The sequence below is a fragment of the Felis catus genome, chromosome B1 (assembly GCF_018350175.1).
Source record: "Felis catus isolate Fca126 chromosome B1, F.catus_Fca126_mat1.0, whole genome shotgun sequence".
NCBI classification, from domain to species: Eukaryota; Metazoa; Chordata; class Mammalia; order Carnivora; family Felidae; genus Felis; species Felis catus.
Genome location: NC_058371.1, coordinates 101,965,551 through 101,983,783, shown reverse-complemented (window position 1 = coordinate 101,983,783; position 18,233 = coordinate 101,965,551). Strand labels below are relative to the sequence as shown.

The 18,233-nt window shown below is 34.9% G+C and overlaps 1 protein-coding gene across 10 annotated transcripts in view; it reads left to right on the top strand.

Annotated features, from left to right (window-relative positions):
- The window catches only part of KIAA1109 (transmembrane protein KIAA1109 homolog), a 211,542-nt gene that overhangs the window by 9,339 nt on the left and 183,970 nt on the right, over window positions 1–18,233 (top strand). For all 10 annotated transcript variants that reach the window (XM_045055906.1, XM_045055911.1, XM_045055905.1 and 7 more), the window contains 4 exons: window positions 5,182–5,303; window positions 8,199–8,315; window positions 9,336–9,414; window positions 11,009–11,073. In XM_045055906.1, the coding sequence (XP_044911841.1) occupies window positions 5,207–5,303; window positions 8,199–8,315; window positions 9,336–9,414; window positions 11,009–11,073 (358 nt within the window). In that variant the 5' untranslated portion in view covers window positions 5,182–5,206. The remainder of the gene's footprint in view (window positions 1–5,181; window positions 5,304–8,198; window positions 8,316–9,335; window positions 9,415–11,008; window positions 11,074–18,233) is intronic.

Below are 18,233 nucleotides of genomic sequence, written 5' to 3'. Positions count from 1 at the left end.
TGATATAGGAAAACCTTATACCTGAAATCCTGTGTCAAATTATGGGATGATATCTCTTCTTTTGGAAGAAGGTGAACTAACCAGTTCAGTGAAGTTTTCTTGACAAGCTGTGGGCAGGTGCACAGATCCTCTAGTTCCTCCCACTCACCCCTTTTCTGAGATGATAAATAATTATTGCTGAGGTAGGGTGGAATTGGGGGACTTGGGGTAAGCTGTGGTGATGAAGGCCCTCTTATTCATTATTTTCTTTCACCAACCACTTAGGGTCATTCTTCTTACAGTTGTCACAAACACAAATTAAAAGCTAAAAACTAAGAAAAATAGAAAAGGAACAGGTACTGTAGAAGTTATGGGACTAGTGCCAAAAAACTTGGAGTAGTAAGTAAAAAAAAAAAAAATGAAATAGAAGAGATTTTAGATAAATATGAATTTGACTTTTTTTTTTTTTATTGAGAGAGAGAGAGAGAATCCCATGAGGGAGGGGCAGAGAGAGAGAGAGAGAGAGAGAAAGAAAAAGAAGTGGATGGAGCTCACCTGAAGAGGGGCTCAAGCTCACCTGATGAGGGACTCAAACTCATGAACCATGAAATCATGACCTGAGCCGAAGTCAAATGCTTAACCAACTGAGTCACTCAGGTGCCCTGAATTTGATTTTTCAAAAATCTATGGAAGCCATCAGATTCTTTCATCTTTCTTTTTTTTTTTTTTAAATTTTTTTTTTCAACGTTTTTTATTTATTTTTGGGACAGAGAGAGACAGAGCATGAACAGGGGAGGGGCAGAGAGAGAGGGAGACACAGAATCGGAAACAGGCTCCAGGCTCCGAGCCATCAGCCCAGAGCCTGACGCGGGGCTCGAACTCACGGACCGCGAGATCGTGACCTGGTTGAAGTCGGACGCTTAACCGACTGCGCCACCCAGGCGCCCCATCATCTTTCTATCACCAGATCTCCCCATATCTTGGTCTTTCCTTTCCTTTCTTCCTGTTCAGATGAAGGAAATGTTTCTTTTTGTCATATATATATATATATATATATATATATATATATATATACACACACATATATATATATTATACATGATATATATATTATACATGATATATATATTATACATGATATATATATATTATACATGATATATATATATATTATACATGATATATATATATACACACACACCCTGAATTAAACCAAACTTTTAAAAGATATTAAATATTTAACACTGTGTCCTTTAAATGGTATGGTTTTATGATCTCTTTATTTTATTTTTTAATTTTATTTATTTATTTTTTTATGATCTCTTTAAAGTACAGAATCATTTTTCATGTAAAAGAAAGCTATCCTCAGATTTAATAGGACTGGTAACAAACAAACAAACAAAAAAATAGTTCCTTAGTTTAGGTCTTCCTAGAACCAATACCTGGATAAGGAAGGACTCAAGTATAGAAGTGATCATAGGAAAGACTGGTAGGAGAATGGGGAAGAAAGGAAAGGGATTGAAGTCAGTAAAGGGCATTATCCTAGCAGTTACCACTGTGGGCATCTGGAGCTCACTACCATTGGTGAACTCTTGGGAAACCAAATGGAATATGCCTCAGGGGCGCCTGGGTGGCTCAGTCGGTTAAGTGTCTGACTCTTTCTTAGTTTCAGCTCTGGTCATGATCTCATGGTTGGGGAGTTTGAGTCCCGCATTGGGCTCTGTGCTGACAGTGTGGGGCCTGCTTGGAAGTCTCTCTCTCTCTCTCTCTCTCTCTCTCTCTCTCTCTCTCTCTCTCTCCCCCTCCCCCCCCCCCTTCTGCCCCTCCTCTGCTCTCTCTCAAAAATAAATAAGTAAACTTAAAAAAATACTATGCCTCAGAGTTATCCCAAATCAAGAACAAAGAAGCTGCAGTTGTGTATCCACCACTTTCCTAGCCATCATTGATGTTACCTCTTTGGCATTTCTGGCTTGCCCTGAGTATAAGCTGAGCGTGTTTCTGCAGTCCAAAAGCAGCCCTCAGTAAAGTATTCAGTTGTTCCAAATGAGCAGTCATCTTGTGTAGAGATGAATGCTAACAGTATGTGGGCAAGACACCAAAAGCATTGGTTGCAATCAGCAAACATTTATATGGTGTATTATTTACTATGTGCTGGGTGCTATTCTAAATGGTTTACATACATGAATTTATCAGTTTTCACTATTCACCTCTGTCAGGTAGGTACTATTAGTGTTCTTGTTTTACAGATGAGGGAATAGAGCACAGAATGGTTAGGTAACTTGCCCATGGTCACACAGCTATAACATTAGATCTGGTAGTTCTAACTTAGTCTAGTATAGAATCCATGCTCTCAATCCACATAATGTCCTGTTTCTGGAACAATATAGTCTGAAGCAGGATCTTTGGATCCTACTGTTTTTTCTTTGATGACTGCCTCCTCCTTCTCCCTTCCCCAATCTCTCTTAATGTTCTTTATGTCCTTTCTTGATGAAACTTACTTGTCTCCCCTTTCTAGAACAGTATATATTCCTTCCATTCTTATATTCAAGGCTGTCAATTCAAATAATTCATGCTAAGGTGATCTTTCTGATGTTGTGATGAAGTTTGAGTTTGCTCAGTATTTGCACTTTAATTTTTTAAAAAGCTAAGTATTTAAGCACTGAAGAAAGACATGATGCTAGAATGACAGATGACTGAGTTGTTATTTTGGGGTTGGGAGACACCTATTTCTTGGTTGGTTATAAGAAGAGGTCAATACATGTATGCCCGGGCAAGAAAAGTCTCTCACCTGTCATTTCCTATCTTCTAGTTACCAAATCTCCCTTTTTCTTTTTAAATTATGGAAGTATTATATGCCAATTGTAAAACATTAGACAATACCTAAGTGTCAAGAGTAAAAGTGGAAGTCCTGTTTCACTGTTTCTTTTCCTTCCTCCTAAGTCTTTCCCAATGCTCTCTCTAGAGGTAATGATAATATGGCTTCACTGTTTTTGCTGATTTAAAAAAGTGTGTATATATACACACACTCCATATATGTGCACATATATACATATGTGTGTATATATACGGTGTCTATATGTAATATACATAATGGATAGTCTTTTTTTATGTTTTTTGAGAGAGAGACAGAGCATGAGTGGGGAAGGGGCAGAAAGAGAGGGAGACACAGAATCTGAAGCAGGCTCCAGGCTGTGAGCTTTCAGCACAGAGCCCGACGCGGGGCTTGAACCCATGAACTGTGAGATCATGACCTGAGCCAAAGTCGGACGCTCAACCGACTGAGCCACCCAGGCACCCCTGGTCTTTTTTCTTTTAAACATTAAGTGGAATGCTATACATTTTGTTTCTCAACTTGCTCTTTCCCTGCTAACATTACATATATCCTGGACTTTTCTGTGTATCAGCCCATATAGAGCTATCTCATTTTTTTTAGAAAGGCTGCATATTATTTCCCAGTAAAGTATACTATATTTAACTATTTAATTATTTTCCTATTAATTGATATATTTTTTCAAATTTTTCAGTACACTGTGTAATGCTGTCCGAGTTAAAGTATACACATTCTTACAGTATTTGAATAAATTGTTCTTTCCAAATGTAGTTTACTCCCCAACTGTGTATGAGTGCCCATTTTCCCATACTTTTGCTGAAGTAGTTGTTTACAGTCTTTCTAATTTTTACTTGTATCACTATTGGGTGATTGTCCCAATGTTTAGTGATACTATCTTTCTCTGTAAATTGCCTACTTATATATTTTGTTCATTTGCCTATCATATTATTTATATTTTTTCCTACTAATTTGTGGGATGACCTCCATTTCTGAAGGACCAAATTAAGATTTTGAATTCTGTCTCTAAAAGTGTTAATGTAAGTATTAGATGTTTGATAATTTGATTTTTTTATGCCAGTGAGAAAGAAATAAAATAGTTTGAATGTAGTATTTGAAAAGATTTTACAGGTAATTCACTTTGAAAAGTAATCATTTTGGAAAGGTATTTCCTAAAATAGTGGTAGTAGTGGTGGTGTTAAACTAGGAACTTTGATAAATCTCTAGTTTATGCTCTGTTTGCTTGAGCTATTTCACATTTTCATGTTTTTCTTTGTCACTAAAAATAATAATTGCCACAATTTCTATTTTAATGTAGACAGCAGTTTTGAATATCATGGATTTTAGGAAGAATGAAGAGAATATAGATGAGTCATGAAAATATTGAGGGGTGTCTGAGTGGCTCAGTCAGTTAAGCATCTGATTTCGGCTCTAGGTCATGATATCACAGCCTGTGGGTTTGATCCAACTGCATCAGGCTCTGTGCTGACAGCTCAGAGCCTGGAAACTACTTTGGATTCTGTGTTTCCTCTTCTGCTTGCGCTGTGTCTCTGTCTCTCTCTCAAAAATAAATAAGCATCAAAAAAAATTTTTTTAAGAAAATATTGGGGCGCCTGGGTGGCTCAGTCGGCTAAGCCTCGGACTTCAGCTCAGGTCACGATCTCGCGGTCCATGGGTTCGAGCCCCGCGTCGGGCTCTGGGCTGATGGCTCAGAGCCTGGAGCCTGCTTCGGATTCTGTGTCTCCCTCTCTCTCTGCCCCTCCCCTGTTCATGCTCTGTCTCTCTCTGTCTCAAAAATAAATAAACGTTAAAAAAAAATTAAAAAAAAGAAAATATTGAGAGAGCTTGTCTTAAAACTTGTAGGTCAGATATTTTCTTACATAATAGATAAAAATACCATTTAAAATGATGTAATACTTGAAAACAGTGGCTGTGTTCAAGGCACTGTCACTGGTATTATGGATACAAAGATAAATAAAACAATCCTTACTGATCATAATATACTGGGAGAGAGAGAAGCAAGATAGATTAAGTTCAAGTTATGTGTCTTTGGGAGGATGCTCAACTGACTGAGCCACCTAGGTGCCCATCCTTTAATTCTTTTAATCAAGAATTCAGTATATCAACTTTCATTTAAATTAAAAATACACCAGAAGGCATAACACTAAAAAGCACCAGCAAAGTAAAATTCTAAAATATTTTTGTAATGAAACTATTTCCATTTTCCTATCTGGCCCTTAAGCTTCTCTTTTATTTTCTACCTTATGAACTTTTACTTTTATTAAATTTACCTTTTTTCCTCTCTTACATGATTTCCTTTGCAGTTTAATAAATCTCTGATTCTAAATTTAATATTTGAACTCTTCGGCCTTTAGATGCTGCTCTGGAAAAACTTCAGTAATGGATCAAAGGAAGAATGAGAGTATTGTTCCTAGTATCACTCAATTAGAAGATTTTCTTACAGAACACAATTCCAATGTTGTTTGGCTCCTTGTTGGTAAGTAGAATATATTTTCTTGTACTTTGTTTTTTATGTACGGATTAACAACTGTCACATTTTAAGCAGTAGTTAGCTGAAGTTGAAATGCTTACACTACCATTCGTTTATCTTTTGGAAAAAAGGTTTCAATCTGTATTTCTATGAATATTTGCTCTGGCAAGTGCTCTAGAGGGCTCTTTTTCTTAGGTTGCCTCCTTTTGTGTGAGTTAGGGGAGGTGGGAGGAGAAGAAAGACATTGCAATTAGTTTATCTTTCCTGTCACAAGTCCACTCCTTCACCAAACCCCATCTCAGTGCGTGCACGTGTGTGCGCGCGTGCGCGCACACACACACACTTTTTTTGTTTTATCATGATGAATCCCTATGGTAAATATGTTTTTATAGCAAAATAAGAGTGTATATGCCTAGTTAATCTCATCTCTTTCATTACTCTTTATACTTAACAGTGGGCTCTACCAGTAAAAAAAAAAAAAAAAAAAAAATTGGGGTCTAATACTCCAGCAGTTTTCTAGGTACATAGAAATAATACAAAACAGTGTATAAATCAATGGCAAAGAGAGGGAGGGAAAATGAATGAATGAATGAATATGAATAAGAGGAAGAGAATATTGTGGGCTGTTACTGCCCAGAAAGTTTTTGTGGATTTGAATTTTAGCATAAAAATTAGAAAGGTAGAGGCGAAAATAGAAAGGGTAAGATGGGGTAAGAAGGGAAAAAGAGGGTAATGATGTTTATTGTGTATCTTCTGTGTGCCACATACCACTGGCATTTTGCATATGTTGTCTCAATGCTCGGAGAAGACTTAAGGTAGGTATTATTCTTTTCCTTTTAACATGTTGGAGAATTGAGGCCCATAAGGATTAAATAACTTACACAGGTTACATAGCTCCTTTTTTTCTGAGTGCATGCTTATGTTTCTTTCATGACACCACAGGACGTGTAAGGAAATGGGTAGAGGTGAAGTGTATATAGAAGGAATTATGAGTTAAACTTTGAGTTCTGATTTTTTCTAATTGACAGAAGTGCCCTATTATAAATCATTCATTAAAGCCAAAAAAGTAAAATGAAATGCAAAATATTAATATGAAATAGAACTTCATAAAAGCAGCATTGAAAATTACCTTTTAGGTTAATTATGGTAGAATTCTTCCTTATTTCCTATTACTGTCTTCTCTTATTACCTAGAATTTCTCTGACTTTTTTCTGTTGTGTACAACTCCTCTTCTTAAGGAAAAAACAACAGCAACATCCAGAAAGACATTGAATGACTATTTACTCTTGCTGTTTTACTAAGTGGCCTCATGATATTGAAGGGGTTTGAGAGACATGATAGAGCGAAAAGGCCACAAGTCTCAGGTTGTATAATACTAGAAGCATACTTTCTCAGCAGATACCTCTTGTTTTTCCGAATGAGCCACAGTAACCTGCTATCAACACAGTGATTTACAGTAAAAATTAGCACAAAATGTTTTTAAACTTAAAACATAATGACATATTCAAATCACTATTTTGTATACCTGAAACTAATATTATGTGTCAACTATACTTCAATAAAAAAAACCCAAAACACTTTTTTTAAAATGTTTATTTATTTTTGAGAGAGAGAGAGAGACAGAGTGTGAGCAGGGGAGGGACAGAGAGAGAGACACAGAATCCAAAGTAGGCTCCAGGCTCCACGCTGTCAGCACACAGCCTGATATGTGGCTTGAACCCATGAACCATGAGATAATGACCTGGGCTGAAGTCGGATGCTTAACCAACTGAGCCACCCAGGTGCCAGCCCCCACCCGCCCCGCCCCCCCCAACACTTTTTACAAACAAAAATACAATGACATATCATCAAAATAACTTTTCAAAAGAATTGTTCTAGAAATAATATTTACAGACAAATCATAGCACTTATTACATCAGAGCTGTTACCGTCTAAGCTACCCTGAGAAAATATATTTTGATTCTCCGTGACTGCTTGGTTTTATCCATGTTAAAATAACTTTTTTAGAAAGTTAGGAACTTAATGTGCTGTTGTTAAATGGTGATACATGTTAAATTGCTTTACATTATTTTGTCCTAATTTGGAAAATAGTTATACTTCTAAAGTGAATAAGTAAAAGGAAAGTTATTATCAAAAACTGCTTTCTCACATTTTAATTTTTGTATATTAATGAACTAGGTTCTTTGTGGGAATATTCTGAATCCTGTAAGTGACTATAAACTTTTCATGAAAAATTGTCAAATTTGAAATACCATTTACTGTAGCATATTCACTGGCATTCTTTAAAAGTAGGTTATTGTCTTATCTATTAGAGCAAAATAGCATAAGGTGGCCTGTTTAATATAGATATGCCTTTATGTAGAGTAAAACTCTCACTTCTTTACCTTTTATTAAAAAGCAGGAACTATTGATTAAAAAAAACACTGCTTTTTCTCTGATTTAAAAAAATCATTGGTTTTCATTCTTTTTAAATAACTGTAGCCTTTAGGACACAGCTTGGGAATGAGCTTTTAGCCTAATAAAGGTGGACATTTTTTGGAATATTTAGAAATAAGGGCTTTCTCTTTCCAGAACATCTTTATATATGTTTAATAACTAAAACAGTACAAAATAGTGAGAAAGAAAACAAAAAAAGGAAGTATTTCTTTAGTTAATCTGATTGGAATATGTGCTTTTCTGGCTAATACGTAAGGAAAAATGAGAAAAGATGGATAAGGTAGAATCAGTATCTGGTGTTAAAAATCCAAGTATTAAATTCTAAGAGGACATATTACTATATAGAAGTAAGTCCTATCATTTCTGAATGTAATGATCTTTTACTAACAAGTTTTTATTAAGATATTAAAGTGATTGTAAAGGAAACTTATAGTGAGATTCTTTTGCATGTTTTTCTCCCAACAGCTACCATTTTGTCCTGTGGATGGATTATTTATCTCACGTATTACAATTCTCGAAATGTTGGTCTTATTTTAACATTGGTTCTTAATAGATTATACAAACATGGGTATATCCATATTGGTAAGTTTGAGTAACACTGAATTTTTTTCTTCTGCATAACCTTGAGATTTATATTATAAATTTATATTTTATAAGTGATCATCAGAAATTACCTTTGTTTTATGAATGTTAACCTAACTGGAATTTCTGTCACACAGCACTCTAGACAGAAGATAAACTATCACTTGGTTAGGTTCTTTATCTCATTCTTGTTTCTTAAAGTGTTTCTATAGTAACTTTTGGATTTTTTTTTTTTGCTTGTAAAAGATACTTATTAAAATAATTGGAAGAATATAGGCACATATAAAATATAGAAATAGAAATTTCTTAGGATACTACTATCCAAAGAAAGTTTCTAATGCTCACTGAAGTTTTTGCCGTTTTATTTTTTTCTTCTTTCAGTAACCTCTACTTAAAAAAATCTATAAGTTGGAATCATTTTGTGCATTTCATTTTGTGGTCCACATTATTAACTTAGTAATGACTACTTATAAGTGGGAAGTTTTCAGATTCAAGGGTCTATCAGGAACCAATATGTTTTAGAAAGCCCTCGACCAGTGGGAAAAAGGGTTGAGAGGTCACTGACTAGAACCATCCTAACTTTCCTTAGAGTACTTCTTAGTGGTCGATATAAATAACATTTCCCTCAAACATAAGTCATCTTCCACTAATTTGAGACAATGGTTCCTGGAATCAAAGAAATTAATGGAGAAAGATGGTGAATTATCACTGCTTTGGGATTTATTTAATAGTTGTGCATAATTAAGGGATTTATTCATATGGAGCAACTATTTAATGTCTTCATATGTGTATTTAGCAGTTTCAGTTCATAGTGATGGTACTTATTGTACTTTTTGTTATATTTGAGGAGAGAGGGATAGAAAATTAGTAAGGCTGTAAGGACATCAGGAGGGAGCCAGGAGAGAACATTTAATTATTGAATAAATTGAATGCTAAGATTATTTTAAGCTTCAAGTACTCTACTCTGTATCAAAACAATTCCATTAATCGCTGTTGTTGTTGTTGTTTTTCCTACAACAGGCTCCTTCTCTTTCTCTGTTCTTTCTGGAAAAGTCATGGTTCGTGAAATCTATTATATTACAGAAGACATGTCTATTAGGTAAAAAACAAAAAAAAACTCATCTTAAACTTGAAATATTGTAAATTTTTTTTCTGATTATATTTAATATGACTTCTTCAGATAAAACCATAAATCAAAAATAATTTTTTCAGAGAAAGACAGATACCATATGTTTGATCCTGAGAAACTTAACAGAAGCCCATGGGGGAGGGGAAGGGAAAAAAAAAAAAAAAGAGGTTAGAGTGGGAGAGACAGCCAAAGCATAAGAGACTCTTAAAAACTGAAAACAAACTGAGGGTTGATGGGGGGGGGGGGGGGAGGGTAGGTGATGGGCATTGAAGAGGGCATCTTTTGGGATGAGCACTGGGTGTTGTATGGAAACTAATTTGACAATAAATTTCATATAATAAATAAATAAAATTAAAAAAAGAAGACAAATAATTTTTTCAGTAAATCATATCTGGTGAATTGATGTTTAAAAATATTTTTATCAGATTAATTAGCTAAGGTTCAGACTGGCAAAAAGTTTATCAAAAGGCAGCTTGTAGGAATGAATAATCTCATTTCATTCCTATTATGAATACTTGAGCCATTAAATTACCTTACCATTTTTCTTGGAGAATTCATGGTGGTCATTTGTTACATTAAAAAAAAGAATCAGGGATGCTGATAATATTTTTAAGGTATTATAGGTAATACGTTTTAAGAATTGTTTAGTGTCTGTTAGCTATTCTAATTTTATTTATTTATTTTTTTTTTGTTTTGAGAGATAGCAGGGGAGGCGCAGAGGGAGAAGGAGGGAGAGAATCTTAAGCAGACTCCATGCTCAGAATGGAGCCCAATGCGGGACTTGATCTCATGACCCTGAGATCATGACCTGGGCCGAAATCAAGAATTGGATGCTTAACCAACTGAGCCATCTAGGTGCCCCTCTAAATTTACTTTAAGAAGGATACACAAATCTGAATATAATAAAAAATGATAAATAGTATATTAAATACATTCTTCTGTAGGCCTTAAAAGAAAAGCTTACTCTATTTTTGTGATTTCCTAACATTTGATTTCTTAACTTAGATAGAACTTGAAAGTTTTGAATTAGTTGAGAGGTGCTAGGGTTTGTCAACCCTCACACCTCACTTAAAATAGTAGAGACAATTTCTTTGTGACTCTAACATTTTTTAAAGAAAAGTAAAAAGGTGAGAGTCTATAATTATGTTCATCATTTTGGGGCATGAGGTGCTTTATAATTGTAGAGATGAACGAGTATCTTGAAAAGCTTCTATTAGCATTGTAGTGTTCCCCGTTCAAGATTTGGCCTTTTATTTATATAGTTTTTACACCATTAAAAAAATATCATTTATAGAAGAAAAAAACTTTTTCTGTTAGCACATCATTTTCCTATTACATGTGATATGGTATTAAATTTTACCTAAATAGAGTAATTTAGATTATGCAAATTCTCTTTCCTTATTTTTAACTGGGATATTATGAAACATTTATGTATACCAGAGATCCACTGAGAACTTTCTGTATTTTCATATTCATTACCAATTGCTTGCCTTTTATAACAACTAATTAAATGAATTAAGTAAATTGTTACTGAAGTTTTTATTTTGTAATTTATCTTGCATAGAATTCAAGATGGATTTATAATTTTTCGGTGGTGGAAAATGTATAATCCAAAGCAGAAGCAACATGGTGAGTCTTCATGTTTTTATGTATTTGAAATCTTTAATTATATGATGAGTGTTTTTACTTATGGACATTGAAATATTTCACATTTTATAATAGATAAAAATATTGTTTAAAGTTTTGGCATTTAAAAACTCTCATTTTCTCACCAGTTGTCTGGAGATCTTTCAGCAGCTTTCCTCTTGCCTGGTTATATTTAGTTACTTTAGCATATTATTTATTCAGGGTTATCCTCAGTATGACCCTTACCCCTATGCATAGCTTTACCTCCTATTACATCTGTGGATCTAACCCATACTATGGTTAAAATGGACTTCCTAGTACTCTTTAATCCTTCTACTAAATCACTTTTCCTACTTTTCAGGTTCTGTGACTTTATTCATACTCCTGCTTTACACTGTTACTAATTTTCATTTATCTACTATGCTAAGGGTGAAGAGAAAAGAGGACATGAAAGCTCTAGACTATCTTCTGGTTCTGCTTTAATCATCAAAATTTTATCATCTCAGAGTTTTCTCCCTAGGTCTTCATTTCACAACTCTATAAGTGCTCCTGTGCCCCTAACCTTCCTACTTGATGTTAACCATACCAGTAGCTTCAAGGAATGTAGACCTTGACTTTACTCCCTAGAATAGTGGTTCCTAAACTTTTCGATCTCAGGAACTATATGCACATTCTTCTGTATTACTGAGGAACCCAAAGAGCTTTTATTTTTGTAATTTATATAGATACATATTGCATTCAAAATTACACCTGATAATTATAGAAACATTTTTGATTTCATTAAAAATTAAGAAACAAAACAGATGAACATAGGGGAAGGGAAGTTTCAAATAAGATAAAAACAGAGGGAGGCAAACCATAAGAGACTCTTAAATACAGAGAACAAATTGAGGGTTGCTGGAGGGGTGGTGGGTGGGGGATGAGCTAAATGAGTGATGGGCATTCAGGAGGATGCTTGTTGGGGTGAGCGCTGGGCGTTCTATGTAAGTGATGAATCACTGAGTTCTACTGAAACCAATACTATACTATATGTTAACTTACTTGAATTTAAAAAAAGTCATAAAGTTCCTTTTGGCACCATCCTCAAAAAATATAATAAACCCTGTACCTACTAAAATAAACAACATACTTTATGAAAAATAACTTTTCCAAAGCAAAAAAAACAAAAACAAAAAAACAAAAAAACCCAAAAACAAAAAATAAATAATGAGAAGAGTGGTATTGTTTTATATTTTGCAAATCACTTTAATGTCTAGCTTAATAGATAATTGGATTCTCATCTGTTTTTATATTCAGTCTGTTGAAGTACCATGTATAATACAGCCTTTAAAAATAACTCCACTGTCCGTCCATGGGAGAGTAATTGAGAAAAAGTTAAACATCTTTGTATAATACTATTAAAATAGTTTTGACCTTACAGTCCCTGGAATAGATCTTGAGATCCCTGCAAATGTCCGCAGACCATACTCTGATAACTACTGTTTTAGAAGATTTTAGGTGGGGACTTGGAGAATAGTGTCAGAAGATGATGACACTGCTGCACCTTTTCTTAGCTGTTAGCACATTCGGTGTTTCTGGCACCCCACATTGCAATTCTGAAATGGTGGTTAGGTTCTACAGAACTTTGGAACTTCCCAGTTAATTTTTTCCTTTTTTTGGTGGGTTCACTTTAGGAACCTTGCTGTTATTTATAATTTTATTTCTATGGGAAATTAAAGTTCCAAAAGTTTTTAAACTTAGCACAGGATTGAGGTAGCCTAAATTACTTTTGAATTCATTGTTACTTCACTTTTAGTCTTTTTTTTTTTTTTTTTTTTTTTACTGTCATTCCCTTGCTCCCACAAGCTTTTCCCCCTTCAACATAATCTATCATGTACCTTGAAATGACTGGCACAAATTGATAAGAATTTGGTATCTATAGAATTAATGAAATAGAATGACTAGAAAAAATAATGGGCAGATTTCATGTCTGGAAAAAGTTTTCTAAAAATTAGAGTTGTTTGTTGGATAATTTTGAGCAGAGATTGAGTGACTTCAATTTTTTTCAGTGTTTTAAAGATGTTCTTATGAACCAATGAAATTATAGGTATATGAGTTCAGTAGACCCATTTGAAAAAAACCCCTCCCACTACCCCATGCTTTTTACCCCAGGATTCTAAGGAACACAATTAGGGAACAACTGATTTTCTCAAAATCCTTTATTAATTTGGAAGCAACTAATGTTCTCAACAATCCACATTTTGCAAATGGAAAAACAGAAATTCTAGTCTAGTGTTCCTTATATTATAAAACACGCTTGTCAAATATGGCCCAAGTAGGTTCTTGGAAATTCTTATATATAAACACTGATAGCAGCTTATGAGAGGAATGAATATGATAATTTGCAGTATCCAGAGGCAACTGCAAGTCTTAAAGCTAAGCCTAATGAGATTGCCCACTTTAGAATTTTCGTAGACATGCAAAATACTATCTTAAATTGTTAATAGCTTTTTTTTGAAGAAAATAATTGCTTAATTTTGTCATGAAATATTTCATCTCCTTAAAGTAGATTGCTTTACATCAAAATACATGGATGTGGTCAAGAGTAGCTGACCCAAGTCCTTCATGAAAAGAGGTAGCTTTTAATAAAAATCTTTACCTTATTTAATAGATATTGTGTATTCATTTTACTGATCCTTGTGTTAAGCTGAAAGGGGGGATTTAAAAAGCTGGAGTTGGGTGTTACTCAAATCTATTTCAGGATATACATGCATATAAGTAATTATCATTAAAGGAGAGAGGGAACAGTGAATGTGTGTTGAGGAAAAATACCGTCCTCAAAGTTATCATTTTTAGTATGGCCCACCTGATGTGGTCCCAGCAGGATCATGGTGTGATGACGATTAAAGTTATGCCCATATGTTAGGAGACAGAATGTTGTGAAAGTCCTGTCTCTTAAGTAGCATGCATGATGACAGTGGGTAGGATTATGTCAAGCAGAGGTGGAATAGAAGAGAGTGTACCTCAGGCGAAACAACTGGTTTAATCAATGGTGTTGAGGTTGGAAAACAGGGGTGTGTTTAGAAATTAGAAAGTAACTCAATTTGGTGGTAAATATAAGATACAGGAGTAATAGGGGATGAAACTGTATTGTGAAGGATATTGAACACCTGGGAGTCTCTGCCATTTAAGATTTTTGAGAAAGGGAGTGATATGAACTTACCTCATTTCAAAGGATATAGCAAAATGTAATTACTACTTCTGATGAATACATCCCAGATTAATATAAATAGCTCATACAGTAGCCCTTCCTAGACTGGCTCTCCTATGCTGCTTTTTGTGTCTTGGATTCTTTTTGTCTTAATGTTAACATATTTCTGTGTCTCAGTTTTCTCTGTAATTGTCCTTGATAAAGAATAGAAATAAAATTTTTGGATATTTTATATCTTAATATATAAGAATATCTAAATTGAGGCACCTGGGTGGCTTGGTCATTTGAGCATCCAACTTCGGCTCAGGTCATGATCTCGCGGTTCATGGGTTCGAGCCCCACATTGGCCTCTGTGCTGGCAGCTCAGAGCCTGGAGCCTGCTTCAGATTCTGTGTCTCTGAAGATTCTATGTCCCATTCTCTCTGCCCCTCCCCCGCTTGTGCTCTGTTTCTCAAAAATGAATAAATATTAAAAAAATTAAAGAATATCTAAATTATTTTTTCTTGTTTTTGGTGTGCTAGTGCTTGCAATAGAAAAGATAACACACCTCATCTTATAGTGATGTTAAAAGTTGGTAGATTTTATTAGTTATCACATTTGAAATTCTAATTATTTGCTCATAGTTTTTCCTATATTTTAACCTTTCTTTCTCTTTCTTTCTTTCTTTCTTTCTTTCTTTCTTTCTTTCTTTCTTCCTTCCTTCCTTCCTTCCTTCCTTCCTTCCTTCCTTCCTTCCTTCCTTTCTTTCTTTCTTTCTTTCTAAATTTATTTATTAATTGACATCCAAGTTAGCATATAGTGCAACAATGATTTCAGGAGTAGACTTCTTAATGCCCCTTACCCGTTTAGCCCATCCCCCCCCCCACAACCCTTCCAGCAACACTCTATTCTCTATATATAAGAGTCTCTTATGTTTTGTCCCCCTCCCTGTTTTTGTATTCTTTTTGCTTCCCTTCCCTTATGTTCATCTGTTTAGTATCTTAAATTCCTCATATGAGTGGAGTCATATATTTTTGTCCTTCTCTGACTAATTTCACTCAGCACAATACCCTCCAGTTCCATCCACGTAGTTGCAAATAGCAAGATTCCATTCTTTTTGATTGCCGAGCAATACTCCATTGTATGTATATACCACATCTTTATCCATTCATGTGTCGATGGACATTTGGACTATTCATACTTTGGCTAGTGTTGATAGTGCTGCTATAAACATTGAGGTGCATGTGCCCCTTCGAAACAGCACATCTGTATCCTTTGGGTAAATACCTAATAGTGCAATTGCTGGGTTGTAGGGTAGTTCTATTTTTAATTTTTTGAGGAACCTCCATACTGTTTTCCAGAGTGGATACACCAGTTTGCATTTCCACCAGCAGTGCAAAAGGGATTGTCTTGTCCACATCCTCACTAACATCTGTTGCTGCGTGAGTTGTTAATGTTAGCCATTTTGACAGGTGTGAGGTGGTATCTCATTGTGGTTTTTCTTTGTATTTCCCTGATGATGAGTGTGATGTTGAGCATTTTTTCATGTGTCTGTTCACCATCTGGATGTCTTCTTTGGAGAAGTGTCTATTCATGTCTTTTGCCCATTTCTTCACTGGATTATTTGTTTTTTTTGGGTGTCGAGTTTTGTAAGTTCTTTATAGATTTTGGATACTAGCCCTTTATCTGATATGTCGTTTGCAAATATCTTCTCCTATTTCATCAGTTGCCTTTTAGTTTTGCTGATTGTTTCCTTTGCTGTACAGAAGCTTTTTATTTTGATGAGGTCCCAGTAGTTCATTTTTGCTTTTGTTTCAACACAGAGACATGCTGAGTAAGAAGATGCTGTGGCTGAGGTCAAAGAGGTTTTTGTCTGCTTCCTCCTCTAGGATTTTGATGGCTTCCTGTCTTACATTTACATCTTCCATCCATTTTGAGTATATTTTTCTGTATTGTGTAAGAAAGTGGTCCAGGTGCATTTTTCTGCATGTTCCTGTCCAGTTTCCCCAGCACCATTTGCTGAAGAGACTGTCTTTATTCCTTTGGACATTCTTTCCTGCTTTGTCAAAGATTAGTTGGCCATATGTTTGTGAGTCCATTTCTGGCTTCTGTATTGTGTTCCATTGATCTGAGTGTCTGTTCATGTGCCAGTACCATACTATCGTGTTGATTACAGCTTTGTAATACATCTTGAAGTCCGGGATTGTGATACCTCCAGGTTTGGTTTTGTTTTTGAAAATTGCTGTGGCTATTTGAGGTCTTTTCTGGTTCCATACAAATCTTAGGATTGTTTGTTCTAGCTCTGTAAAGAATGCTGGTGTTATTTGGATAGTGATTGCTCTACATTTTAACATTTAAATCTATGTGTTGTTCATCAGGAGGAGCACAGCTTTGGTGAGGGTCGAAGAACTTTCTCCTCCAAGTGCTTTTAAAAGAAATTCTCTGTTACAGAGGATGATATTCTCAAGATGCTCATAGTCACACGTTTCAAAAGTAAAGTTATAAGGGGCACCTGGGTGGCTCAGTTGGTTAAGCGTCCAACTCTTGGTTTTGGCTCAGATCGTCATCTTGCATTTGTGAGTTCAAGCCCCACATCAGGCTCTGTGCTGATAGTGCAGAGCCTGCTTGGGATTCTCTCTCTCTCCCTATCTCTCTCTCTCTTTCTCTCTGTCTCTACATCTTCCCCACTCATGCTTGCTCTCTCAAAATAAATAAAACTTAAAAAAAATGAAGACACCATGCCAAATAGCAACGTAGGAATAAGCGGTTTGGTCTAGGTACATTATTAATCGAGCATGATTCAGAGATAGAATTTAGAATATAGTATGTAGAGGATTGAATAGATTGCAAACTAAGCTTTTGATAAAAAGTTGGGCAGTATTATGGAATTTATTAAAATGGTGGATTATGTTCACTAATGAGACCTTAATTCTAGATATTATTTCCTACTGGTTAAAGGCAGATCCATGTACTTTGACAGTTAAGCAGGAAGTAGAGATAGTTGACATTTCTTGGTGAAAAATTTGAAAGTCTAATTGGAGTGTGTACCTGAATAGATAATTGCCACTAGCCTTCCAAGGAGATAGGCTAAGGTCTGTCTGTGGGTAAGGCTAAGATTTTCATGAGGAAGTTTTAGAACTGTTTTATTAGGAGAAAAGAGGAGTGTTCAAGTATAGAAATTCTGTGTCATTGAGCTTGGCTGGGATAATTTAATCCAGGAGCAGATTTAAAGTTGTCAGTTGTTCAGTTTAATCTTTTTTTTAAAAAAGGAAAAGCAGATCTGATTTGTTTACCATAGCTTTTGTTGTAAAATATTTCCTAGGTCATGAAATTAGTGATTTGGTTGTTGGCCAAAGACCAATTGATGAGGATATCCATTAAAAACCTTTATTTTGGTTTTTAGGATAGTTGATTTCAAGCCATTCTTTTGGAAAATAAGCAGGATCCATTGCTTCTTGATATGTGATGATACAGTGTTTAAATCAATACCGATCTGAATAATGAGGGATATATCTTTCTTATCCAGAGAAGTTCTTACATTGCTAAGAAGTGAAAGGATGACAGTAAAGTATGTCCCTTTCTGTCATTGTGTCACTTAGAAGTTTTAGCTTAATACACTCGAGTATTCTAAATCTGTAGCATCTAAATCTTATTTGTTTGTTAAATAAAGGAAATAGAAACCCCTGAACAATTTTTAAAAGGCCAGTAGACTATTTTATCTTTGTACTAAGTATTGATTCAAAGTATTACAAGGCCTTGGCAGCACTTCACACTATAGCTTTTTACTACAAATAGCATGTGTCCCAATTACATAATTAAATAAGTGCCTTTTTCCTAATTTCCCTTTGGAAAACAAGAAGACTCAATTAACTGTTTGCTCAGGAGACTTAAGCAGTTTCCCAACATTCATTTACCCTTTTTCTCCATAAATTAACTGCTTATTAAGTGAAGAGCCTTTTATATTTATAGTTTACGTCTATCAAGTTGAGTATTT